At 38.1% G+C, this 27,979-nt stretch overlaps 1 protein-coding gene across 1 annotated transcript; it reads left to right on the top strand.

Annotated features, from left to right (window-relative positions):
- Window positions 1–27,264, top strand: LOC117438791 (mitochondrial 10-formyltetrahydrofolate dehydrogenase-like). The gene is given in 26 exon segments (XM_034074183.1): window positions 1–67; window positions 70–168; window positions 2,369–2,603; window positions 6,126–6,250; window positions 6,253–6,290; window positions 7,068–7,169; window positions 8,787–8,876; window positions 9,943–10,077; window positions 10,438–10,563; window positions 11,978–12,064; window positions 12,963–13,108; window positions 15,419–15,533; window positions 16,644–16,668; window positions 16,671–16,770; window positions 18,927–19,077; window positions 19,829–19,899; window positions 20,005–20,110; window positions 20,476–20,563; window positions 21,326–21,419; window positions 21,656–21,752; window positions 22,572–22,670; window positions 23,402–23,567; window positions 24,753–24,858; window positions 25,937–26,136; window positions 27,131–27,163; window positions 27,166–27,264. Coding segments are annotated over 26 exon segments (2,721 nt in total). The 3' UTR covers window positions 27,186–27,264.
- Window positions 27,265–27,979: the final 715 nt, after the last annotated feature.

The raw sequence follows: 27,979 nt of genomic DNA, 5'->3' as shown, positions 1-27,979 counted from the left end.
ATGCCCTGTTTGAATTCTTTTTACCAGGCTTATCAACATAAGCTAAAGCTAGCCCTTATAGGTCAAAGTATTTTGGGCAAGAAGTTTATAACAAGCTGAGAAAAGAGGGACATAAAGTTGTGGGAGTATTCACAGTGCCTGACAAGAATGGACAAGCTGATCCTTTGGGTAAGTGTAAGTTTAATCCAAATCTTAAAATTACAGGCATACGTAACAAACTTTCCTTTTGTGGGAGGTGATATCTGTATGGAAATGACTTGCATATATTGTCCTTATAACACTGATTCAGCATAAGAACTATGCTTTAACAAACACAGGTCTCAGAACCAGTTTAACCTTGTCAATATTTAAAATTGTTTCTAGCCATGAGGATATTTGAAAAATAAATTGATCTCTGAACCTTATTTGAATGTACATCCCAAAGGTAATTTTGAACTAGAAATGTATCTTAAAGCAAAACAGTTGCTGAGCCAATACTCAAGCACAAATGTCTGTCATCTGTTTCACTGCTGGCTGTGACACTCAAGGTGTGGAGCCAAGACTGTTTATCCCTAGCTTTCTGCCGGTCCTGACAAGCTTGTATGCTGCAGTGTACTGCAGAGCCTATTTCTCTTCCACCTAGACTATGGAAAAGAGACTGAAAACATTAGAGGACACTTTGCTCTGCCTTTTTTCCACTGTCAGAATGCATAAGGACTTTCTAGACTTCCTAAAGAAAGAGTTGCTGCTCGACAACAGAGTTGTACTCATAGAACAGAATCCAGCTGGACAAAGCAGCTACTTTGGAATAATCTGAATTGTAACCTTTTAGGGTTTTTTTTTATTCACTGGCACAAAAATAGTGAAATAATATGATTAGCAAATAGAAGTGTCAGAATGGAATGTATTTTCATGGATAATCTGAAGTTAAAACTAACATTCTATGAGCTGTCTAAAGTTCAAATCTCTCTCAGTTCTGGGGTCTTTTTTTGGTCAGGTCCTGACATGTTTTTACAGAACTCTTATGAGAGAAGAATGAAATGTAACTTTTACTTGTGTGGACTATGGTGCTCCCAAGCTAGCATATAGTTCTCAAGTTTATTGCATTCTGTAATTCTACCTCATTAAAAGAGTTAATCACTTTAAAAGAGTAAATCACAAAGATTTAATTTGGAAGAAGTAGAGGAGGCAACTATTTGTTTAGAAAAAACTATTCAACTCTTCAGCTCTGGGACCATCCCATAATACTTTTACATTATATAAACTTTTAGTGTGCAGTTATTACACTAGTAGATGTAATTGAGTAAATCTTCCATTTACTTTAATTGTATATTTACTTTAACTAAACCATAAAATAGTTATTGCTCTCCCAATATTAAAAAAAATTACCAGATACTTTATTGCTTTTTACTTCTAGATGACTCAAAGAGCTTAAGTCTCAAGTAAAATATAAAAATGTTTCTATATCCTCAGACAGCTACTATTTTTGTTTCTAAAAGAAATTGTAGTGCACACTAACTTCCATGGGCTTGTATTTAAGTATTTACTTAAGACCTATGTAATAGGCTAAAGATGCTTAGATCAAGGCAAGATCCAGTTTCAGAAGTGCAAAAAAGAAAGTAAAGTATAAAAATGTGTATAGAAATATAAATTAGATGAATTTTCCACAATTATTCTTGTTTTCCCTTTTCTTCCTATTATGCATACAACTTAACAGATGTAGAGTTTGACTCTTGCTTTCTGTGATGAGATATTAAGCAGTTGCATAATGGATTTATCAAACACCTGAAAATTCTCTCTACAGTTAGCGCAGTTGGTTTTTTTTTCTCATCTTTGAGCTTAATTTGAGTGTAGCTCAAATAAAATGTGTGCCTCACAGATAAACAAAGGCATATCCAGAAGGCATCAGTAAACGGAATTTTGAAGAAATTACTGAAGACCACTATCATCTGTAATTATTTTCACCATATGCCCAAATGCTGCTGCTGACACAAGTGAATCTTAGTTGTACGTAGTCATAGTCACATACAAACTGCTGAGTAGAAAACTAAGTTCTGCTAAACCAAGCCAGTTGCAGGCAAACTGAATGACTGGACAAGTAACTAAGTGTCATTGTTAAGTAGTCAGTAGCATTCATCATTCTTTTCTGCTTTCATTGGGTGACCTTAAAGTTGAGAACAAAGTAAGCTGTAGGAATGAGAATAAAAGACGGACTCAATAGAATATATCCAAGCCAAAGGTTTTTAGACAGCTTACAGAACAGCACAAAGGGCACTGTGTAATCATACTCTTGATCTGCTTGACTTGTCATGCAATATCTCTCTGGTTCCAGTTTAGATTTTTAACACAAAATGTTAATTAAAAAAAATTTACTTTTCTTGCCCCTCAGCACTGGCAGCAGAGAAGGATGGAACTCCTGTTTTTAAGTTCCCCAGATGGAGAGCTAAAGGCAAGCCTATCCAGGAAGTAGTTGCAGCCTACAAATCGGTTGGAGCAGAGTTAAATGTCCTTCCATTCTGTACACAGTTCATCCCCATGGATGTTATTGATTGCCCAAAACATGGCTCAATTATTTACCATCCATCCATCCTGCCACGCCACAGAGGAGCTTCTGCAATCAACTGGTGAGTTTTGTGTATCGAAACTATGTGTGTGTCCGATTAGGATGTTAGTCTGTACCCATTACTCACGTAAACGGGTGTTTACATCAACAGTTCTGTTGTCTTGCAAGTGCTCTGAAGGAACTTCACTGAAGCAGCTGAGTATTTGGTTCATGAGCTGCATTTCATACCTGAGATTCATTATGATTTCCAATTCAAGTGCAGCTGTTACTCTGGGAAGGACAGTGACATACAGTGATCTGTACATTCATATATTTTACTTATATAGGCAAAGCTACAGTCTGGAGTTTTCATAGGCAGGACACAGCCCTTGTAGCTCATTCCCCACAAGCACTAGATATGTGTCACAGCGGGGCTTGATTCAGTCTAAGGGAAGGGAGGAGAGAGAAGAGAATCTACAAGAATAAAACCTTATCTTGCTGTCCTCCTGAGTGATGCAGAAAGCTAGATTCAAAATGTTCCTGTCAAAGAACTACACTGTAATCATACCCCAGTGGACTTAGATCTAAATTCTTGTGACAACATAAATGCCATTATCACAGTGTTTAAATTCAGTCAGAAATTGCCTAAATATGAAGGAATAATTTTAAAAGAACCTTACAGGCAGCATGGTGATTAGCTAAAGACACAGTATTGTCGATTCAAAGCAAAAACGTACTTTGCTTTTTTTGTATTTTTAATCCTTAATGGGAAAAAAATGCTAAGGTGAAGTACTTAAACAGAGGAGTAGAGGAGACTGTTAGAGATGTAAGGAAATTCTTCAAAAATGGCAGTAGTGTCCAAGTAAGTAAAATCAAGAAGACCATAAACTCTGGCAAATCAGATGAAAAATGAGAGTAAGGCAGTCCAGGAAAAAAAAAAAAAAAACAGACCAACCTTTTAAAGGTATAAAATTGAATCATAATAATTTTCCCAACTGTGTTCAAGGTGGGAGGTGTGTAGAGTGATAGGGGTGATTTTAAAAAGGTGCTTATCAAAGAGAATACTACAGTAGGAAGTGTGTGTTGGTATTCAGGATGGAGTAGCATAAGATCGTATTACCACAGAGCCCCTCTTTGTGCAGAACAAGTCAGAACAATCTCTTGAGCTGAACTTTTATTAAACTGATAAATGAGTAAGAAATCTTTCCTCAGGACCAGGGGATGTTCAAGCAAAGGTTCTGCAGGTTTGGGACAGTCTGCAGCATTTCTGTTCCTTCAGATTGCATTGGTGCAGGAGACTGGAAAACAGCAAGAGAATAACAGTTTTAAAAGGGCTGAAAAGGGAAGGAAGAAACTTTAGATCAGTCACTTTGATTTTGATCTAATAAAGAATACCTTTCCTGCACAAGTGGGTGAATGTGATAACATGAAAGTGAGGTTAAGAAAGTGAGAAGTCAAATTCAAAGTTAAAAACCGTAAGGTAATACACATGAAGGGAAAAATACTTATATGTAAGCAGTAATAAAATTCAAGTTAATGGTTGCCACTCAGAAAAGAGGCCATGGAAGGATGTTAAATACTGTCTGCATCTAATTTAGAAGAGGAAGAAACTAGAAATGCTTCAGAATAGGCTAAGAAAGATGATCAAAGGAATAGAACAGTCTCCACATGATAGAAGACTAGGAGTCTTAGGGCTGGAAAAAAAGGTCATTGGGAAGGAAATATACTAGCAGTGTATTTAGCCATGAAAGACATGAAAAGGTGAATAAGAAATGATTGCTCATTCTAATCAAAAGTTAGAGGGCAGCCAGCAGAGACATCAGGGAGTAGAATTTGATTAAATAAAGGAGGACTCTGCAGTCTGTTGTTAAATGTGAAACTGCATGTCTAGACAGCTCTAGAAGGGGAAAAGTTAATCAAGATCTATTCCACAGGAAGATGTAGATACAAACTCTCAGGAATTTCCTGAGATGAAGAAATGAGAGTGTTTCCCAATGGTATACCACCAAGTCTTGCTTTATTTTGCCTACTCGTTCTGTAAGCATCTATTTCTGCTTTCTCAGGCAAAGGCTTTTGTCTCAAGACCTTTAATCTAAGATAGGATTCTCACACCATTCTTGTGTTTTGTCCTCGCACACCTTGCCCCCATCACAACTTCTTCCACATGTTGTGGCTACAGCCCTGCTACTCATCAGACCTTTTTCCTTCACAGCGTGACCGAGGAAGCCTGTGAGAATTAGGCATTGCTAAAGGGGCACCAGGCACGGGCAAGGGCCCTGGTCCTCTTGAGGGTTCCTCACTTCAACCTTTACAGCCTCTTCTAGCTGTTGCCAGCTTGCTATCAGCAGCAGTCTGCAGAGGGAGCTGTTGGACAGCGGAGGGGGACGCAGTAGTTACCATGTCGCCTATTCAGCATCAGGGACACTTGTGTGCAATATATTCCTCTCTTCCAGTGCCATCCTGAGGTCATCCACCTCTCACGAGGGTGCTCTTTTGCAATTTTTAGTATAAAACAGAAAAAGTGATGCTCAAATGGGTGAAACATCTGATATGGGCTAACAAAAGTTCTGTAAGCTTTTACTTCTGTTACACTTGCCAACTTCCCCAGTTGTCTTTGGAGTTTGTTCTTTGTTCTGCACAAACGTGTGATTTATTCCTTTCAATTATGTAGGTTTCAGTGCCTACAATTAATATTGTCAATTAATATTTTTACAATCAAAATTTTATACACTTGAACTTTCAAGTGCATAAACCCGATGTCAGGTGATTCTCATATATGGACTGCCAAGGAAGTACTTACATGAGATAAGTCTGACTGAAAACTGCATCGGTGTTTGAATGGATAAAAAAGGTTAAAAACAATGCAGGAAAGAAGATCTATCTCTCCATTTGTGGCTGCTCCCTTAAACACACTCCTGTTTGATTCCATCATTCTGAGACACATGCAGTTCCAAAGGAAAATTGGAAGGTCTAACTGGCTGAAGTTCCCTTCAGACTCGGAGGCAGATCCTGAGCTAATGTAAATCAGCATAGGTCTATTTTAAGCAGGGCTGTATGTTCATGTACAGCAGCTGCAAATCTGACTGGATACAAATTCCCTTAATAACTTTCTGGAAACAGTTGCATACCCATCATTTTCCAGTCCTAGTTTAGATCTTTTTTCAGCTGTGAGACAGCTGTACTTTCCTCTCTGACCTTCAGGTAAGTCATGAGGCTTAGATAATTACAGTAAGCAATTATGCATTATTGAGACAATATGCTGTCTAGATGCTTCATCTTTCAAATTACATCATAACTATTGCACATCTTTTGCTTTGTGTGTCTTACCACTAGTAATACTTGAAAAAAAATTATCACAATGAACTCTGTGATAAGACACATGGGATTCAGTTGCAGCATTTATGTCACTTTGTGGAAGCCACACATCAACAGTATCAAAACTGTGTGTTCCTGACTATGAAATGAACAATGAAACTGGTATTAAAGACAGCCAGGATTTTCTTTTCTATCTATCTAAAGTAAATGAATGTGTAACAGAAGGGTTGATATCCCCGGCTACTTTCATACTGTCTGTACTTATCCTAAGGCTGTTTTTTATGTCCAGGACTTTAATTCAAGGAGATAAGAAAGCAGGATTTACTATTTTCTGGGCTGATGATGGCTTGGACACTGGACCAATCCTTCTGCAGAGAGAATGTGATGTGGGCCAAAATGATACTGTGGATGACCTGTAAAACGGTTTCTCTTCCCAGAAGGAGTAAAGGCTATGGTATGTTCATCTGTATTAAATATCAGCATTTTAAGAGGAAGAGAAAAGCATGTGCACGAGTTTGAGAGTAGAAGGAATACAGGCAAGATGCATGCATTTGGAAGGCACATGTTATGGTGCTCAGTCAAATCCTAGAATTCAGTGGAGCTGCACTGCTTCAGAACAGCTGAGGAGGTAGCCTCAGAGTATTTGTTGCTGGCAGCAGGCAGAGCATACCCCATTTCCACAGAAAGCAAGAAGGCAAATTTGTTTGGAATATGGCTTTTTCCACAGATTTCTTGAAAAAGAGGAGGGGGATGGTGTTTTATAGTCAAAGCTGTGGTGGATTTGCTTTGGATTTTTTATGCTTGTCCTTTTTGTGTATTGCTTTTAAATGAAGAAAAGAAAATGCATAAAAAAATACTCAGCATGACTTCTTCGAGATTTTCCTTCCCTCTCCATTTAAATGCAGAGAAATAACATTTTGCAGAAAGAAAAAGAAAAGAGTTGAATGCAATCATACAGAGCCACATTCTTGTCCTGCAGAATTTAGGCAGCTGGTATATGTTTGGTGACTAGGCACTTTCATCAAATTTCTGAGGCTGTTTCTTTTGTCAAAGAGGTTTAAGCATGTGTATGTAATCAGTGCAGCACTGGTCACCTAGACTTTGGTAATCTTAGCTTTTAAAAATAAACCAGTTCCCCTTGTGGCAGAAAGTCTCTTGCTGTTGTTCCCAAGTATGACTGAGGAAAAAAGGTAAACCAAGCTAACATTACCTCTGTTCCTTTTTTACTTAGGTGGAAGCTGTACATCTAATTGCTGATGGTAAAGCCCCTCGTATACCTCAGCCTGAAGAAGGGGCAACATACGAAGGCATCCAGAAAAAGGAAAATGCAGAGGTATGTTAAATAACATTGCATTCATGAATGTCACTAAAAAAGTTATTAACTCAGATTACAATAGTAGTAATATGTAGTTAACACGAATTTTAACACAGTTGTTTCTTCACCTCTTATTCCTGGGTTAACTCCAGTGATGCATGTAGTGGACCCCAGGTAAGTTCCTATTCCCTTTCAGCAGTTACAGATATTTAGAAATCTGATGTTTGTTCACCAAGTTGGGATCATCTACACACAGCTAGATGGTAGCTCCACAGCATTGAATAGATATCTCTGTTTACCAGCAGTCCATACTAAATTCTTTACCAGGAATAGATCTGATGTTGGGAAAATCAAGTGGCACCTTTCCTTTTGGCACTAGGATAAAAAACCAAAACAACAGGTCACATAAACAACAGATAAAAAAAAACTATTTAAACACCCATGTAAGAATTACATTGTACAAGCATCCCCCCCTGCATTAGCTGGTCCCCACCTGCATTCGCTGGATCTTCTTTGTGGTTGGGAAGCCCACCATAAAATGATAGTGAATGCTGGATGTTTTACCTTTTCTTTTCTTTTCTTTTCTTTTCTTTTCTTTTCTTTTCTCTTTTCTTTTCTTTTCTTTTCTTTTCTTTCTTGATCAGTACAAAATCATAAAAAAGGTGAAAAAAAAGGAAAAATTATTCCAACAATTTCAGTCTCTTGGCCACAGTGAATATAGTCCTTTCTACCTGAAGCATTGTAGGAGATGCTTTTTATCATAGTCCAATTCCTGGCTTGCTTCAGAAATAAATAGCTTTGAATAAGGATATTTTTATTCATCGCTTTAACATAACATATAGGGAGCTTCCTTGGAATGAACTAGCTTAATCTCCCTGCTGTGTAACTATTTTTATTGGCTTATAACTTACTTCTAAATATTCTTTGTGCTTAAACTAAGAAGGATGCTGGATACTGGAATGTTGTTATTTAATGGCTATTCTGATACTTTCTTTAGTCATTTTGTACATACACTCACAATACTGCAAAGATAAAAGAATATATTTTCATTGGTGTTAGATATTAGATATACATGACATTCTTAAAACATTTTTTTTTTCTCAAAGTCTTGCAGGAATTGGAAATTGTAGCAGGGATGCTATTTCTGAAACAATTTATAAAGGGTTAGTAAATTATTTGAAAATATTTCAGTAGAAGCTTGTAGATTTAGTAAAGAACTTAGAATCCAAGCTGTAAACAGATAATTTTCAGCAGAAAGTGATAGCCCAGATGTACACTTATTTATATTTATACTATTCTTGTTAACTTTGTTAGCCATAATATTATTTGTGAATTAATACCCAGCAGCAAGAGTTATACTTTCATTATATTAGTGTGAAAAGAAGAATCTATGAAAAGATACAGACTGCACAGAACACAGAAGAGCTAAGAACATCCCATTTGTTATGTCTTTGGTGATTAGCCATCTGGAGATTACTAATCGTTCTTTGTTAGACCAGATATTTACTGTATTCTAGATGTATGAATGGCTGAAAAGGAAGGAGGGAGAATTTGTAATTCTTATATAGGAATATATTACTAATTTGATTTGTACCTACACAGAGGAGAATTAGGTGGCATGTCTTGATTTCCTAGATCTCCTGGGACCAACCTGCAGCATCTTTGCACAACTGGATTCGAGGGCATGATAAAGTTCCTGGGGCATGGGCAACAATAGATGGCCAGGTATGGTCTGAAAGCCAGAAATATATTATTCTTTTCTATATCTTCTTTTTGACCTTTTTTTAATTACAAAACTAAAGGTGTCTATACAGGTGAATGCAAATGAGAGTTTACACTGGAGTAGCTCTCATTTGGTGACTGCATGTTTTGTATATATCTAGAACAGGCACCTACACAAATGTACAGAATACAATAGTTAAGATATTTTACTTTAAATTATAGCTCCATTTAATTCAATGAAAGATTAGAGTAATGTATGAAAAAAAATGGGCATGGTACAAAGCAATAAGTAAGAAGGGTAGAAGCAGACTCTGCCAGTCATTTTGGGAGGTAGGCATGCATTGCAGCATAATGCAACCCATGCAACAGTGGGCAACATCATAGTATTACCAGCAAAATGAAACACTGTCAGCTACTGAAATAACAAAGGTTTTGTTTTAGAGATTTGTGCCTAGGTCATATGCAGAAATAAATCTATCTCATTTTATCCAACCCCAGCCACTTCATTTCAGCATATTAAAAGCACTATACAACTGGTCCACATTGTACTTACATAAATATTTTCAAATCACATTGTTTCTTGGCTGTGATGTCCATATTTTGTTACTTAACTGTTATTCATCTGCTAGTAGGCTGCTCCAAAGCCTGGTTCTACCGTAATGTCTAGGAACTGTCACTGATTTGGGACCCCAGAAAGAGCAGATGAGCCCGAGAGAGGCAGTGTTCAGCATTGCCAGCATGGGAGAAGAGATGGATTCCACCATTCAGGGCCAGGCTTCTGCTTGTGTCTCACTCTGAGCATGCACTGTCAAATCGTGCTTCCCTTTCTGCGCTGGTTCCAGCATGCACATGGTTACAGCTAAGCAGCTTTGCAAGTTTAAGCAGCTTTGCAAGTTTAGGCAGCTTCTGAAGTTTTACATGTTCTGGGTTGTGAAGATACAGAAATAATGTTGTAACATATTTCCCATGTCTAGGTAGTTTTATTTATATTATGTTAAAGCTTCAAAATACTATCATTATTAGAACTTTAGAGCATGTTGAGGATCTGTGCACTTTTAATTACTTTTAGGTGGTTACCTTTTATGGATCATCATTACTTGATGCTTCAGTGCCCACTGGACAAGAACTGGCAATAAAAGGTGCTTCAAGACCTGGGCTTATAACCAAGAATGGCCTAATCATTTTTGGTAATGATGGAAAGATGGTAAGTACTCACCCTGGCAAACATGAACATGGATGGAGTAACTAGCAAGAAGTGCAAGTAGGATAGAATTGTCAAGCTATACAAATCCAGCTGCTAATGACAGCGAATTCACTTGGAGTTTATCAGTCCTCTGCTATCCTAGGAGAAGGTATTAATGTTTTGCTTCTCTCTCAATCCATATTCATTTCCAATATGGATTAAAATGTACTAACACTAGGAAAGAATCTGAAAGACAGGTAGGAACTTTACTGCAAGCAATTTACTTCGCTATTTCAACAACCATATTAATGCCTAAAAACTCTTCTCATGAGAATGTGTTACGTCCCAAATAATTTAAAATCATATCCTCTCAATTTTCAGGTGCTAGTGAGAAACCTGCAGTTTGAGGATGGAAAAATGATCCCTGCATCTAAGTACTTCTCTACTGATGAAACAACTGCCTTGGAACTTACAGAAGAGGAGAAAAAGATGGCAGAAGATATTAAGGTAATTCAGTAACCTGCTTTAGTAGGATATTACTTCAGACAAGAGTATTACATATTTCTCATTATAGGCAAGGCATATCTTCCATTTAGCTGTGCAAACTGTTTTTTGATAAAAGGCACTCCTCAAAGAGTATGGGGTTGAATCTTCAGTTACTGACATTAATTAAGGTGAAACTGGGAATTCATTAGAGTACTTATACGTCACTTTAGAAAGTTTTGTTTCAGATACAAGTGGTACAAAGACAGTGATTGCAGGGTCAGTTATGGTAAATATCTATTAACGATGAAGGTGGGAGTGAGGAAAAGCAAATGGAGCTTTGCCTCACAACAGTGAGGTTTTCAGCACTGACAGAGTTAGGCAGTTATGAAAACCTTTCTTCACTATGCTGTTACTCACTAGGATGTGCTCAGAGTGGTCCTGTTGGACAAGCTCCAGGGAGTCTTAGAACAGGAGCCTAAAGAGAAGAGCAGCAGTTTTCTCACTGTACCTGCATGCACTGTCTCTCTTCTGCTGTAGGCACACGCAAGGTGCTAGCTGGCAGAGGGATGCAGCAGTGGGGCAACTCTGATAACCAGAGAGGTACTTTTCTGTCCTCTCCTGTAATCCTTCCCTCTGTAGTGAGTGTCAGGGGCTTAGCTGAAAGCCACATTTGTCATTAAAGTTTTGTGCCAGAGCAAATGAATCGCAGATGTCTTCCCTTCTGTTTATTCTCCTACAGGGCAAATACTTTTTGGCAAAGATCTGGCAGTTTGATGCATTAATATTTCAAACTGCTGCTTCAAGAATACCTTCAGCCTGCTTGTCAGCAGTTTGAATGCTGCCTGGAGCTATTGACTGACTGAGACAAGAGCAAAAGGAAATATAAACTATTCTGTTCATAACATGACCTGCTAACTCTGAAACCTAATTGTAATTAATTGAAATAATACTTTACCAGTTATTTCACTATTCATGTTAGCAGAAATCTCCATCTCATGTGTGCAGTTTAAACTGCTTCTCAGCTCTGTCCAGGTGCCAGAAATGCCATCAATCCAGACACAAAGTGCTCCAGGCTGTCCTTGCCGCTGCTGTTGATGTATTACAGAATGCAATGGGAAGTTACTATTTGGAAGATAAAGTTCTTAAAAAAATGAGCATGAAAATTGTTAGCATTATACTATTCAGATTTCTTGCCTGATTAGATGAAATTACCATGGACAAAATCATAGATTTAGATAATTATGCTGATGAATTTATTGGTTAACATCAGATCTTTAGACAGTTACAGACTACCCTAAATTCATTTTCTGGTTTAGAATCCTTTGAGATAATACGTGCTGTAGGCACAGATACCACAGAAAATACAGTTTGAGAAATACTTCTTGCAATTAGAGGATTATTCACTATTGCCTCAATTATTTTTATGTATTATTAGGCTATTTGGAAGGGAATTCTGAGCCATGTTGCTGTAATTGAGGATTCCACAGACTTCTTCAAATCCGGAGCATCCTCTATGCATGTTGTCAGGTAAAAATATTCAAAATAATGACATTTTGAAGCCAACCTTAATGGAAACAAAGTTTTCCTGGTGCTTTTAAATCAGGGTTCATCAAGTAGTGTTAAAAAAAAAATCCCTTTATATTTTCCAATACTCTTAACTATTCCCTTTCCTACCTTTGAAAATGAGGTATGCTTTTGCTGTACAAATTAGGAGATACTGATGTAATCCTGATGTCTCTACGGAAGGAAAATTCCCTGTAGCTTCAGAAACATCATCCCCATGGGGGGAGCACAGTGATGCCCAAACTTGTCTGCATGCAGTGACAAGTATTTCAAGACCAGGGGGCTGACTGGGAAGCTGAACAAAGAACTCCACATAGGGAAAAGAGTACCCTTTCACAGAAAGAATTGAGCCCATGCTTCCAAGTGCATTGAGCTTATCTGGTGTTGGGGTCACATCAGCTACTTTCCTCTTGAAATTCAGCTGTTCCAGGCCATACCATAAAACCAGCATTTCAGTGTTTTGTTTTGTTCATTTCTTTTTTTAACATATTGATCATTGTCCATATTACTTACCAGTCTCATAGAGCTCTGAATGTCGTCCATGTATGGGGTAGAGTAGTCCCATATACTATTTAATCTATCAATATGTACTGTTTGTCATTTATTCCAAAAGTTTACCTAAGACTATTCCAGAACTGACATTTTGTTTTCCATAACACCCCCATTAAACCAACAGATTTCAGTAAAATGCACGTCCTCCATGCTAGTGTTGTCAGAGAAACACATTCACATATTCAGATGCATGCAAACCGGTGCCCAGTTTTGATCCTTTTCAACCTTCTAATGATTCAATTATCTGAAGAATTCTTTTATTTATAACTAAACTTATTCTTTCTTCAACATCTTTAGAATGCTAGAAGAAAATTAAGCAGAAGTATAGTGGGCTTCAACTACAAAATGAAGACGTGTACATAGCCACTAAGTTTGCAGACTTCATTCAAACGGCTGTCAGAAAATTCAGAGGAGAAGACAAGGAAGAAGAGTTAGTAATTGATTATGTAAGACCTTTTATTCTGCTTTTATTGCTTAGTCTTTCTTGGTTTTGGGGGGAGGGTAGACAATGCTATTGGACTGCATGATGCAGTAGGAAAAGCAAACAAATATTTGATTATAGAAACTCTTATTTGTGATTTTTTTCTGTTTTTACTATATTTACATTTTGAAATGGAAGTATATATGTAATATCACTTAACAATATTCCAGAAACCAAGAACAAACAGTGGAGTAGCTTACACATGGGCAGATATTTGCACTCTCCTGCCAATATGCTTCAGTCAGAACGGCTCTAGGCTTTCCACTTTGCAGAAGCAAACAGTGTTAGATTTTTCTCCTAAGACTTTCTTCAAAAAATATGTGTGAGAGGAGGATTTTGTGGGTTTTTAAATCATTAAGCAGGGCAGGATTTCTTGAATATGGGAATTATGCTTTTGACTGACATCCACTAAGACCAACCTTAACCAGGGTTAGTACTGGTTTGAATATAGAGATCTTGTGATTGGAGAGACATCAATTTGATAGGTGGACCACTCAGTGGATAAAGAACTGGCTGGGTGGCTGCACGCAAAGAGTTGTGGTCAACAGTTCAATGTCCAATTGGAGACCAGTAACAAGTGGTGTCCCTCAGGGGATCGGTGTTGGACCGGTCTTTTTTAACATCTTTGTCAGTGACATGGACAATGAGATTGAATGCACCCTCAGCAAGTTTGCCGATGACACCAAGCTGTGTGGTTCGGTTGATGCGCTGGAGGGAAGGAATGCCATTCAGAGGGACCTTGACATGCTTGTGAGGTGGGCTGATGCCAAACCTCATGAAGTTTAACCATGCCAAGTGCAAGGGTCCTACACCTGAGTCAGAGCAATCCCAGGCACAGCTACAGGTTGGGCAAAAAGGAAATTCAGTGCAGCCCTGTGGAGAAGGACTTGGGGGTGTTGGTAGATGAGAAAATGAAACATGAGCCAGCTTCAGTGTGAGCTTACAGCCCAGAAAGCCAACTGTATCCTGGGCTGCATCAAAAGGAGTGTGACCAGCAGGTCAAAGGAGGTGATCCTGCCCCTCTACCTCTGCTCTCATGAGACCTCACTTGGAGTATTGTGTGCAGTTCTGGTGTCCTCAACATAAAAAGGACATGGAACTGTTGGAACAAGTCCAGAGGAGGGGCCACGAGGATGATCAAGGGGGTTGGAGCACCTCCCATATGAAGACAGGCTGAGAAAGCTGGGGCTGTTCAGCCTGGAGAAGAGAAGGCTGCATGGAGACCTCATAGCAGCCTTCCAGTATCTGAAGGGGGCCTACAGGGATGCTGGTGAGGGACTATTCATTAGGGACTGTAGTGACAGGACAAAGGGTAATGGGTTAAAACTTAAACAGCAGAGGTTTAGATTGGATCTAAGGAAGAAATTCTTTACTGTTAGGGTGGTGAGGCACTGGAATGGGTTGCCCGGGGAGGTTGTGAGTGCTCCATCACTGGCAGTGTTCAAGGCCAGACTGGATGAAGCCTTGGGTGAGATGGTTTAGTGTGAGGTGTTCCTGCCGTGGCAGGGGGTTTGGAACTAGATAATCTTACGGTCCTTTCCAACCCTAACTATTCTATGAGTCTATGATTCTAAGGGAAGAAATCTGCTTAACTGTCTCAGAGTATAGCCATTGGCATTCGGGGAAAATATGATTTCTCTTTTCATTTTACTCTTTTGTCCACTCCTAACAGCTACTTGGGATGCTATCTCTTTCATGGACAACCCCTTGTCATGGGGAAAGAGCTTGCATGTCCTTGTGAGGTTGAGAGCTATGCTGGTGGTCCATATGCCTCTGGTAGGGTCTCCTATGCCAGACAGGTCCTCAACTGAAGGGTCAGACAAAGTGTGTCCATGGGCAGGATGGGCCTCACTAGTCTTTGGGCAAGCATCCTAGGAGAAGGACGACTCTAACTTCAAACCTGGGCAGATGGAGCTTGCTTAGCCCTGTAAGGCCATCCATCTAAAAGAAGGGTACTCTAATCAAACCTACAACCTGAGGACTTTGCTGCCACTGTCCAAGCTTGCTAGGCCCTGGCTGATAAACCTCAGGTGTAATGGGTGGGGCCAGTTTTGCACATGCTGTGCCTCACCTAAAAAATCCACTGCGCAGGCCCGAAGGGTTTACCCACACTTGCTCCCAAATCTTCATTCGTGAAGTCAAGCCATGATGATTGATGAAGATTAGGATGCTAAAATTCATCTGGACATTGGCTTCTGATACCAAAACTTGTTCAGCCACATTAAAATCTTAGTTATTAAAAATGTAAATAAATTTGTTGTTTATTTCACCCTTAGGTTTCAAAAATACGAACAACATGACTGTGAATATGCCATACCAATGTTTCATAAATGGGCAATTTATAAATGCTGATGATGGAAAAACATATGACACCATAAATCCAGCAGATGGATCAGTAAGTAATTTCTAAAGATTATCAATACCAATTTATTTCAATTTCTTTGCCTACTAAAAAATCTAAACCACTAACTCTGAATAGTGCTAATTTCAAAATGTACAGGACACATTAAACAAGCCCCTAGAAATAATGTGAAGTTTCAATTTACTTCTCACCTTGTATATTCTACAGTTTTTTTCCATTTCAGTCAAGCTGCACAGCAAAAAAAAACCCCTATTTCCAACTCAGCTATTACATGAATTTCCATACCCAGCTGTATGTTTTACTTTGATTTCATTCTTGTTTAGCTTTGCAAACAAAAAAATGCTGAAGTTTGGTTGCTAAAGAAGTTTTCTTGTAGGTTATTATATATATATTCTGACAGTCATCAACTTCAGTTTTTAGTTTACTTTTTTTCACAAGTCTCATGTCTTAGGGCAAGTGTGACTTCAAAATGTCCCTTTAAATTCCCAGTAAGAAAAATAACTTTTCAACAGAAAAATGCATACAGTTGCACATCAGTCCTCTGTGTCCGTGTAATTGCCATTTAATTATGAAGTAAACAAATTTTGCTGAAATCAATGCCACAAATATCATTGTTATCAGAAGTCAGACTCTGGTACCTTTCCTGAAACTCATTACAGAATGAAATAAAAGCAATAACAATTCTGTATTAGGATTTACAAGATGTGCATTTGTAGAACTCAATCATCATAAAATATGGTGTGTGTGTATAGTGGTTTATGGTAACAGAACTCCATTTCTAAGAAATGGAATATACTAAACATTTTAGCTTGTTTAGGTATCAGATCATTATGCCACATATGAAGACTTCCAACTTTTGTAATACCACAGTGATTTCATACGTGGAAAAGTGAGGGTGAAATCCAGTGGAATATCACAGCATCTTGCTGTGACAAAGAAGAAAGACCTGGAATCTGAGTCCCTGCAAATCCTGCCACATCAGTTGTGGTTGAAGTTTTTGCAGCTTAACTCTGCTTGTGAAAACTACTGGGATTGAGGATATTAAGTATTTGCTTATACCCAGTCAAGAAGTTTAGGAGGAAGGAGTATGAGTTCGCATCCCAGCCTTTCAGTTTGGGCTAACACAATGGTACCTTTGGACAGGTAATAGCCAGTGTATCTTCTGCTTCATGGCTGATGTTGACAAGGCAGTGGCAGCAGCAAAAGAGGCATTTGAAAATGGTGAATGGAGAAGAATGGATGCAAGGGAAAGAGGGCGACTCATGTACAGGTATGTGAAGGGCAGCTTGTATCTGTTTTGTTCCTCTGAAGAATTGTTCCGTACCTTTTCTAAGTATGATGGATATTCATAATCCCACTGTCAGAGGAATCAGACATCCAACCTAGACTGGTAGCTAAGGAAGAGGAGCAGGGGAGAATATGATTCCTGCAGTAGGGATACATGGGTCTATGTCCTGTTGTAGTCAATGCAGCAGAACATTTGTACATTAATATTTGAACATTTATAGAGCTGTAAGACTTTTTACTTTGTTTAATACTTCAGCTGTAAATTCTCCTCCCCTCTTTTACCATATCCTTATGACCCAAGTAGATGTAAAAGGAAGTATTAAAAAATCTTATGTTTCACAAAGCACTGCAGGTATCTTAGCAAAAGAGATTAAAAGCTATACTGAAAACTCTACTTGTCTCATAAGGTATGTGATGAGGCCTCAGAAAAAGGCCTGCAGGACTTGTAAAGAAGTTGAGTAGTCATTACAACAGCAAATGGGCAAGTCAGAACTCATATTAAAGTTTAATACAGTTGAACACATAAATCTTTCATGAGTGTGCACAGATTCAAAGCATATATGAACTTGGGTTTAATTTGTACTAAGAATGTGTATAAGTGCCTGAAAGTCTGTTAACTCTGCCCTGAGTAGAAACTGAGTAGTTCTTTGAACTACTGCTCTGTGTTTTACACTTGCAAGATCTGCAAGAATAACTGTTGGGCATATAGAAAATGTAAACTCCCCTACACTGCATAGATTATTCCTAGATTAAATCTCTTCTTTGCTTAGGTGACTGCGTCTCAGGGGTAGCTAATATGAGAGTGTTTATGTTGCAAACCATTCCCAGTATGAATAGTACCTCTTTCTGGTCAACCTTAATTCAAACAAGGCCCCTTTTTCTCTGGCCTCTGCTCAAACTAGAGATTTTGTGTGCTGAATCAAAGAGAAGGTTTGTACCATTAAAACCCCTAGCTCTACTACTTTGTCTCAAGGAGTCATTAATGGAAGATACTAAGCATGCATTAAATGGAACCTTCTCCTTTGTCCCTGACATGCTGTATCCATTCTTTTACACACTATTGCTGATGCCCTGACATGTAGCTGGGTCTCCAAGTTTAAACAGGTATTAAAGAGTAGTTTTCCACATCTCTGAAAATGCTTTAAACGGATAGAATATATATAATGGAAAAATAGGTTTCACACTCAGTTATGAATACTCTTTACAGGATGTGAAATGCACTTGGTTAAGCTCTTAAAATCACATGGGAGCATTGATTATATGCCTGAGTACCAAACACAGACAGAAGCTTAAGAAAAACATTGGTGCATCTGTTTCACTTCCATGTGAGAGATCCAAGACTGAATGTAAAAAATAATTCATGCAAACAGGCCTCTTTGCCTGAGCAGGGGATCGTTAAATTTGCAAGAGCTCCTCATGAGGGTATGTGCAGATATGTTTTTGAGACACTCAGCTATTAACTCAATGATATTTAATGCAGTCTTTCCTACACCTCACTGTGCTGCTTCATAAATCTAACAGATGGAGAACTTGAGGCTCAAGGAGACTGTGGAACAGATTTTCAAATGCACATAAAATTCAAGTTGATTACAGCTTTGGAGCTACATCTTTGGACATCTAGGTGCCTTTGAAGCACCTAGCATTCAAATATTTCAGTCCCAAGTTCAGACAATATAAAACAGCATTAGGAAGCTGGTTTCTCAAATCTTAAACCAAGATCCCAAATACTCCTTCCCGCTACTTTTGTTTAGCTGACATTTGTTATGTTACTGTGTATTTGCTTTCTAACCTACTAGTCTTATTTTCTATAATTGGCTCCTTGTAGTACACCAGGAAAGAAGTACAGTTGTTCTAATTACTATTTTATTGACAAACCCATAATTGAACAATCAACTAAGTTTTCACAGTTCATGTTATCATCCAGTGTCTACTATAGCCAATATGAAGACATCTGCAAGCTTAACAGGCAATTGTTCAAGCTCTTACTGACACAAATGAGCAATGGCTCCAGTGCTCCACGTCAAAATTCAGTAAAAATGCTATTTTAATTACCAAATTCCCATAACAAATATAATTTTAGGGCATCAATGGTTAGATGTAATTTCTTTTTGATGTGCATTTTTAACATTTTTATTAAAGACTTGCAGACCTGATGGAAGAACATCAAGAAGAATTAGCAACAATAGAGTCCATTGACTCAGGAGCTCTCTACACTTTAGCTTTGAAGACCCATGTTGGAATGTCTGTGCAAACATTCAGATACTTTGCTGGATGGTGTGACAAAATTCAGGCAAGTGAATCTGTAAGGGAAACAATCAATGTCAGTGTTTCTCTACCTTTTCTTTTTTTTCCGGATACAGTGCCAAAAAGCATTGTTAGCAAAAGTAATCAAGGAATCAAAAACAAAGCAAAAATAGAGTTTTACCTAAAATGATTTTCCCTAGCAATAAAAAAGGACAGTTTGTATCCAAATGGAGAATATGGAAAAGGACAGTTTGTATCCAAATGGAGAATATGGATTTAAAATGTGACTCTAAATGTGTAAGAAAATTGCTGAGGTGTCACAGTGGATCTGCATCCTTAGTCAGGTCTTAATTATTCATAGAGTAGAATGTCATTGTGGTCATCATGCAGATAAGTGCAGAGACTCATGAGCTATCCTACATTCTGACCAAGGCTGGTGAGTTTGCCTGGTGGTACAGCACATGGCACAGGTCCAACAGCTTTTCCTCAAGTATCTTTAAAATCCACAATCAAGGACATAATTCAGCTTCTTTTTGTTCATCAGACCCTCACGTTCTGTTCTTCCATACTTTTGTTATCTATGCATTTATTTCATCCCACTGAAAATCAGGAGTTGACTACAGTATGCATAGTAGGAAATCATACAGTACAAGCACCCCTGCCCCTTTCTCTGATGCAAAAATGCTTCTGGTTTTGAAGCCTACTCTGTGGCTTTCCAAAACATACTTACATGGCAAATATATTTGTAATAAAAATGATTAATAAGTACCAAGATTTGTCCGCCCTCTGTATTTTAGGGTGCTACAATTCCAATTAACCAGGCCCGTCCAAACCATAATCTAACATTCACCAAGAAAGAGCCCATTGGGTAAGTATAGCTTTTTATTTCTTAGTGACAGCCTTGACATACAGAGAAGACATTAAAAAGCTGCCATCAAAAATGTAATTTTTCACTGTTTTTCCCTGCCTTAAGTGTCTGTGCGATTGTTATCCCGTGGAATTACCCACTGATGATGCTTGCATGGAAGAGTGCAGCATGCTTGGCTGCAGGCAACACACTTGTACTCAAGCCAGCTCAGGTAAAACCAAAAAGGAACGTATAGGTGGCTCAGGTATTCCACTATTTGTTCAGGCAATCTAGCAATCTAGCCAGTTTCACCCATATGATCTGTCGTATGTACTCATAGGTTGCCCGTGTCATATGTTTTAAAGTGCATGTAAAATAATACAAAACACCTTGATGATACAGGGTAGTGATTATCTCAGTTCTGGTCTGATGCTACTCTCATTTTCAAGAATGAATTCTCTTCTGCAAGAAGCCATCACTTTTAATTTGTCAATAGTGTAAGATGAGTAGTGTATCAAAATTGAGATACATTGAAAGAAAAAGTTATCATCACACATTTAATTAAATAGGAGACTTACACTGAATGTTTCTATTTAGGTCACACCTCTGACTTCCTTGAAGTTTGCAGAACTGTCGGCTAAAGCTGGATTTCCTAAGGGTGTTATAAATATTCTGCCTGGTTCAGGTAAAACTTGAACTGATAATTTTTATGGGAAGAGTAGATCATGCTAAAACTGGTGAACTAGAATTTTACCTTTTTGAAGACCTACTAACTAAGCACTTGTGTCTTCACAGATAGTAGGCTTGCAAACTGCGTCATAGAGCAATGCCACATATTTCCAGAGCAGAATGGGAAATACCTGTTTGTCAGTTGGCTCTAGCTAGTGGTAGGGGCTGTCAGCCTCCTACACCCTGTACAAGGTCACATAAATAGCATGAACACTCTGAAAAACAATGTATTATAAAGAAACATGTTTTATTTAATTCTAAAAACTTCATTTTTTCTCTTAATCTTCTCGTCACTTGAAAGTATTTAAATGTAACTGTGAGACCTAGAGCAAGCTGGTAAGGTGCACTATACGTTAGTAATGGTCCAAACATGTTACCCAATGACACCATTTTCCTCTTTCCTTGAGAAAGGTGACAAAGTAACTATGTGGTAGGCTCTGTTATTAGATTACAAATTAGATTATTCCACCTACAGTGGAATATTAAGAAGGAAGCTCTTCAGTCCAGGCAGATGGGAGAATTTGGAGACACTAACGTGATCCAAGTTAACATAAGTGAGACTTTTCATAGTCATATGAATAAAGCTATAAATATAAATAAGGATGTGATATTGTACTTGACTGACATTTTGATAGCTCTTTCTGTGTTCCAGTGCTGCTGCTGCAGTAGTAAAGATATCTAGTACTGTCCATTTAAACCCCTTTCCTCACCCCAATAGGTGGTTTAGTGGGACAGCACCTGTCTGAACATCCTGATGTTCGCAAAGTTGGATTTACTGGTTCAACACCAACTGGTAAACAGATTATGAAGAGGTACTCTCAGCAAAAGATTCATAAATACACACTGCTCCGTCTAGTTATGAAGTATATTATTAGCTATATTGTGCATGTAGAAGTAATAGAAAAGTGTAATTACTTATGGCTGTTTATGTAGAATTCTACTATTGGAAAACAGAGGTTTATACATTTTCACTAGATATGGTTAAAAGGAAATAATGAAATCAGCTATATTAATGGGATTTTTATATAATTATGTATTTTTTTTACAGTGCAGCCACTAATCTGAAGAAAGTTTCTCTTGAACTTGGTGGCAAATCACCATTGATCATATTCAGTGACTGTGAACTTGACAGAGCTGTAAAAATGGTAATGTTACTTTGAAGTCAAATATATTCCAAGCCTTTGTGATGCATCTTCACAGTATTGCAATATTCTTCTTGCCAAAAAACTGCTGTAGGGAGGCCTTGCATGAAAAATCATGCAATCTGTCAGAAAACAGGCTCTTTTTCTGCAGGATTTTATTTAGGCATCACAGTAAAAACTGTTCATACTGCACCAAAAAGGTAGGGATCAGTACTACAAGAAATATACATTAGAAAATACAACATAACAGCGTATAGCTGCAAAGTATTTTCACTAGCCAAATTAACCTTATGCCTTTGTATCTGCCAGAAAACGATTTTGTAGGAGTTTCATTTGTCCTGCTTTTCTTTCCCTCACCTCCCTACCCCCTGGAAGAGCAATATCAGCTGTCAGATCTTGATAAATAAAAAAGAACAAACTGCATGAGATCTGAATTCACATTCTTGAAATAGAGTTAGGTAATGCTCACCCAGATATATGTGACTTTCAACACAAGCAGTATGGCTCAGTGGATTAGCAGTTTTATATTCTCTGGTGGTGCTGCCAGCCCTCTCCTCTGTGATGCTGCAGCAGGTGATTCTGTGGAATGCTGATGGAAATGAAAAGAGCAGTGCTAATGGGTTCATCCTGAGACATTTGTTTCTGTGGAAGTGTCTTTGCCAGTTCTAAGATTAGTCTGCTTGTTCCATTGTTGATGCCCCTTTACATAAAGCATTATGCTTTGAGGGTCACAAACACAGAATGTAACCCAAGGAACAGAATGAAAGGGAGAGTGAACAAAAGGATGCATATAAATATTAATGGGTTTTTTTCCCTGATCAGGGTATGGGAGCAGTATATTTCAACAAAGGAGAAAACTGCATTGCAGCTGGCAGGCTGTTTGTGGAAGAATCAATCCATGATGAATTTGTTAGCAAAGTGGTAAGTTATTGAAGGACTAAAGTTTATGCAGATAATTTATCATGGCACAAACTTCCACTATGATAGACACTTATTCTTTCATTAACAAGAATAAGCATTTATTCTTACTTTCAGTTGTTTAATTTCTCATTATTGCTTGTGATAGGCAATGCTCCTTCTCAGGAACCTCTTACAAGTTAAAAGGAAGGCACTGATGGGAGATATTTTCATCAGTAATGCACAGATAAGTGACACTGAAATAGATATTGCACCTCTGGTGATATTTCATATTTGACTATGAAAGTAAGATAAAAAGAATTACTGAACCTAATCAATGTGATTGAAGCCTGCTGTGAAGCCTAAAGAAAAGGCATATTGGAAGCACAGCTAGAATAAAATGAAGGTCATTATTAAAAATCCACTGTACTGATGAAGAATTCATTTATTAGCTCAAGAACAGGAAATCACTGTCATAATTCATTTACCACTGGTAAAACCTAGCGCTTTACATGCCTATCTTAATAGCAGAAGAGAATGAGTACATGAAAACAGCATCCAAAACTTTCAGAACATCACCCAACATAAGGCAAAGCCTCATTTTAGAAAGGGAGGAGCATTCCACCTTCTAAGAATCCAGCCCTTTTTTAGAGCCCAACTTCACAGCACAAAACCCAAAGCATCCCTCAATCACAGGTCATTTTACCAACTATTTGCTGTGTTGCATAACTTCATTTTAATTGGGTAACCTGTAGGTGGAAGAAATAAAAAAGATGAAAATTGGTGACCCACTCGATAGATCCACAGACCATGGTCCACAAAATCACAAGGCACATTTGGAGAAGCTGCTGCAGTATTGTGAAATTGGAGTAAAAGAAGGAGCCACTCTAGTGTATGGAGGAAGACAAGTTCATAGACCAGGTAAAATACTGTTCAGAGGTGTTTGGAACTTCTACACTTGAAACAAAAGCCATCATGATTGTCTCTGCTGCATTATGTGAAGTAGCAATATCATGGGAACAGTACCAGATAAGTCCAAGATACCACTTGAGAATAGGGTTTTCAGGTCTCATATTAAGAGAAGCTCTGCAACTGAAGCTTAACATATGAAATTGAACAGAATCTAGTCTGTACAAGAATCTTTTCCTCATCTATTCCTATTTCTTTGTGAGGCACTGAGGCTTTTTTTGCTCTATCCTTGAACTTTCATGTGCCATAAGTATATTAATTTAGATCACACTACCACTAAAGCTGACTGAGGAAACTGCTAGCAGAGTTTGTATAAGGTATTATTATCAACCCCTCTTTTTGCTATATAGATAACATGCATGGTAAGTTTAGTGGACAGGCAAGAAAGCACTGTTTTCTCATGGACATCTACCCTTTATCAAACATTTGCATCAGAATTTGAAAACGCTTGCATCCCTAAATAAAATGAAAGTGGAGATCCATACCTACACAAAATCAGTGTAACAAAACTAAACAGGAAGTCCTATGGAAGGGGCAGCATATATATAAAATCTCCGAAGTTGATTTTGCCCACTCAAAGTGGAATGCACTCACTCACCAAGATGTAGATGACCAGGATTGTTTGTGTATAACAGCGGGTCAGTTTTAGATTGCCAATGATGTGCTAGCTTTTGGACAGGTTCTTTGCCTCAGAATTTTCTTTACTTGAACATCTACAAATTTTAGGCAAAGTTCTTGCCCATCGCATAGTTTTCCTTGTTTGGAATATACTGATCTTAATGGCTATAGTCTATCTGCTGATAAGGTAACAAGAAAATCAGTGGCCTCTGTAGTATGCTGTAACCTTGTCTTCCTTTTGTCAGAAAGCATGTCACCTGGGCTGTGGCATACAGACCTTCTGGCCTGGCAGGGAACAGTTGTTGCTTTGCTCAATACAGGCCATTCTTTCATTCTTTTTCTGCTGTTTCTCTGGTGCTTACACACATGCATTCATACGTCATTCGCATCAATCTTGATATTTTCTGTTTGAAGTCTCAACTTATCTATGAGTGTGAAGTATGGAAAAGAGGTGGCCTGGACAGTAGGAACTGGGAAGCATTTTTGCCATGTTCGAATGATGCTCTGTCCTCTGTTTAGGTTTCTTCATGGAACCCACTGTATTCACGGATGTTGAAGACCATATGTATATTGCCCAGGAGGAGTCCTTTGGTCCTGTGATGGTCATCTCTAAATTTAAAAATGGGTATGTTTTCCTCCAGTTTACTGTTAGAAACTTTCTCATTTTCACCCTAAGTGTAGAAATGATAGCATACGTAGTACAATTTTGTTAAATCTTGTTAACACCAGCCTGGGTCCCTAGATCGGCTTCCAGCCAAATTCTGAGGAAATACCCTCTATAGTATCCTGCTCCACATCAATATAGAAATAATACTGTTAGCAATGTGTGACAGGATAGAATGCCAGTTCTTAAGTAAGCCTCAGTATTCAGAGAAACCTTTTTACTGACACTTACGTGGTAATTACAACAGCTTGATCAAATTAAAATGTGTATTTCTTACAGTGGAATCACTTATTTTTCTCTGTCACAAAAGACTACATTAGCATTGTGCATTGTGTAACACTGGCACATTACTGTTGCAAATGAAAATCCCTCTATATACTTTGTAGACTGCCAGTTTCAATAGCTTTCATTCCAAATCGTAGGAATTATTTTACACACAAGATGAGATTAAAACCCTATACAGAAACTTCATGTAACTATTTCCACTAGGTTTAATTTTCTATAGCTTGATAATGCAGTTAAGAACCAGTCACACAGATAACCCATCATATCCATAAACTATGCACGGAGATACAAATAGAAAATAGCACCCTAAAAGTGGCCTGGAAAGTTGTGGCTTGATGGAAGTCCAAGTTTCAGCATTTATTCTCCATTAAGTTGTAACACAGGACAAAATTTTAGCAAACTGATTTCATAAACTGATTCATGGCCAAGGTCAGTTTCCAAGTGGTTTTGTATTGCTCTTTAATCCCTAAACTGCACTGTAGCTGAGCAGTCAGTATGTGTCCTACAACTTTGACATTTCTTAGTGACATTTCTGAACCAGTCACATATAACATTGAGAGCTTTGTAAGTCTGGAGCAAGCGTGAGTTTCTGTAGATCTGTCATGTTAACACATTGATTAGTCCTTAGTATGTTGACTTTAGAAAAGATAACTGAGAAGACTGAGCATGAGAAAAGCTTCAATGACACTGAAGGTGGGAGGTTGCTAACACTTATATTGCCTAGCTGTAAATCAGGCATTTCCTTCCCTCACAGGGACGTCGATGGAGTGCTGCAACGGGCAAATAGCACAGAATATGGCTTAGCCTCAGGAGTTTTCACGAAAGACATAAGCAAAGCTCTCTACATCAGTGAAAAGCTAGAAGCTGGAACAGTTTTTATTAACACATACAACAAAACTGATGTGGCAGCCCCATTTGGTGGATTTAAGCAGTCTGGCTTTGGGAAAGATTTAGGTAAGTTGTTCTCTCCCTCCCTCATCTCTTATCTGACCTCACCTGTGTAGAGTCCACCTAATAAAATGTGAACTACAGATACATTTCCTGCATCTCCTACATGCCTCCAACTACAATAATCCTCTCCCATCCCTACAATATTCTGCCTCAATGACTCCGTTTCAGCCCTCCCTGTACATCTGTCCGATAATGCTACAGCACACAGAATATTCCCCTCCAACTCCTCTCAGAGCATTCATATTACAGCTTGTCCAGAACTATGTACAGGTTACAAAATGCTGCCAAGCAGCAAAGGTTATTGGCCAAAATCTTCATTTTCCTCAGAATAATAAATGAATGAATTCTTCTGAATTTCTAAATCCATGGGAAACTTTTATGCATTAAAATGTTATCAAAATCTGCCAACAGCCCTGAAGAAAGATGCATTTAAAAAAATCTTTTCAACACTAGCTTCAAAAAAAGTGAAGTTTCATCTTTCAATGAAACTTCGCAAGTCTGGACAGATCAGGCCTCACAGCAAAGAAAAACAACAAAAAATGTTCAGTGACGCAACGGATTTTTGCCTTTAGAATCTCTAGCAAGTATCCCATTTTCTGAAACCAAAATGAGTAATAGTATCAGGAAAAGAAAGACTACCAATTTCTACACAGCTTCTCTACCCAGAAACTGTAACATAGGCAAACCGAAGTTCATAAATTCAACTATGAGCCCCCAGTGGCTATCTAGAGACCACCGATGCTTCAGTCCCACCCAGGTGGCTGCTTGTTAAATTCCAGCTCCTTGTTCTTTCCACATCTGTTGGATTTGGCCTCTTCTTGTCAAACCAGTTCTGTAGATCTCAGTGGGAGGGTAAGTCAATGAGTTTCCATTGTTCCATAACGACTCTTATACTGGCTAACGCATTTTATTATTTTTCTTAATAATAATACAATTACAGTGACTGACAACATTTATTTAGCTGCTATGCTAACTGGTGACTATTGTGCTTGTATAGGTGAAGAAGCTCTTCATGAATATCTCAGAACCAAGCCATCACTGTGGAATATTAAAGTAACAGCTTCACTTGGAAAGTAAACATTCGGCAGAGTTTGTATCTTAAAGAAGCACTTAATGCCATGCCTAGGATAGGCCTTCTGCAGCGCTTGTAACAAAAAAAATCCAAGTAAAACCCATTCCATGGATAAGTTTCTATAGATCAAGGCCAAAATTTTAGTCTTGCTGGACAGATAAAGCATTTGGAAACTAACCTGAAGTTATTTAAATTATACAGCAGCAGTTAGCACAATCCCCCCCAAAATACCAAGTACACAGTTTAGTTTATTTTTAAAGTCCAAATGAGGAATGAATTCTTACATGCCTACTTCTTATTTGTGTGAACATATTTACACAATCATTTAAATCTTTAGTTACCAGGTTTTCTTTTGAACTAAAATACACTGATTATGCCATTTCTGTGATAATGAGTTTAAATTTTACAGGAGCAGCTGAACATTCTGCTCTGGGATTCTTCAGCAGTATAGAAAACCTTCGTGCCACAAGACGTAAACCATTGCAAGAAAGTGCACTTACTTTGATCTTTGTATAGTACATACAGAGTTCAACATTGGTGTTAAACTATGCATATCAAGCTGAAGTTACTGAAACTATTTTCTATCTTCTGTTGATATGGAATGTGTGATTCTGCCTGCAATTTGAAAGGTGGCTACATTAACAGATTAAAATCACTTTGTTCACATAGACTCTTACCACTGATTCTTACAGCATGATTATTACTTTTGTCTTTCACAATTTTGTGGGTTTGTTTGGGTTTTTTTTTCTGTCTACAAAATCCCTTGTAAAATGA

Source organism: Melopsittacus undulatus, unplaced genomic scaffold (assembly GCF_012275295.1).
Source record: "Melopsittacus undulatus isolate bMelUnd1 unplaced genomic scaffold, bMelUnd1.mat.Z mat_scaffold_597_arrow_ctg1, whole genome shotgun sequence".
NCBI classification, from domain to species: Eukaryota; Metazoa; Chordata; class Aves; order Psittaciformes; family Psittaculidae; genus Melopsittacus; species Melopsittacus undulatus.
This window is presented reverse-complemented; position numbering and strand designations above follow the sequence as displayed.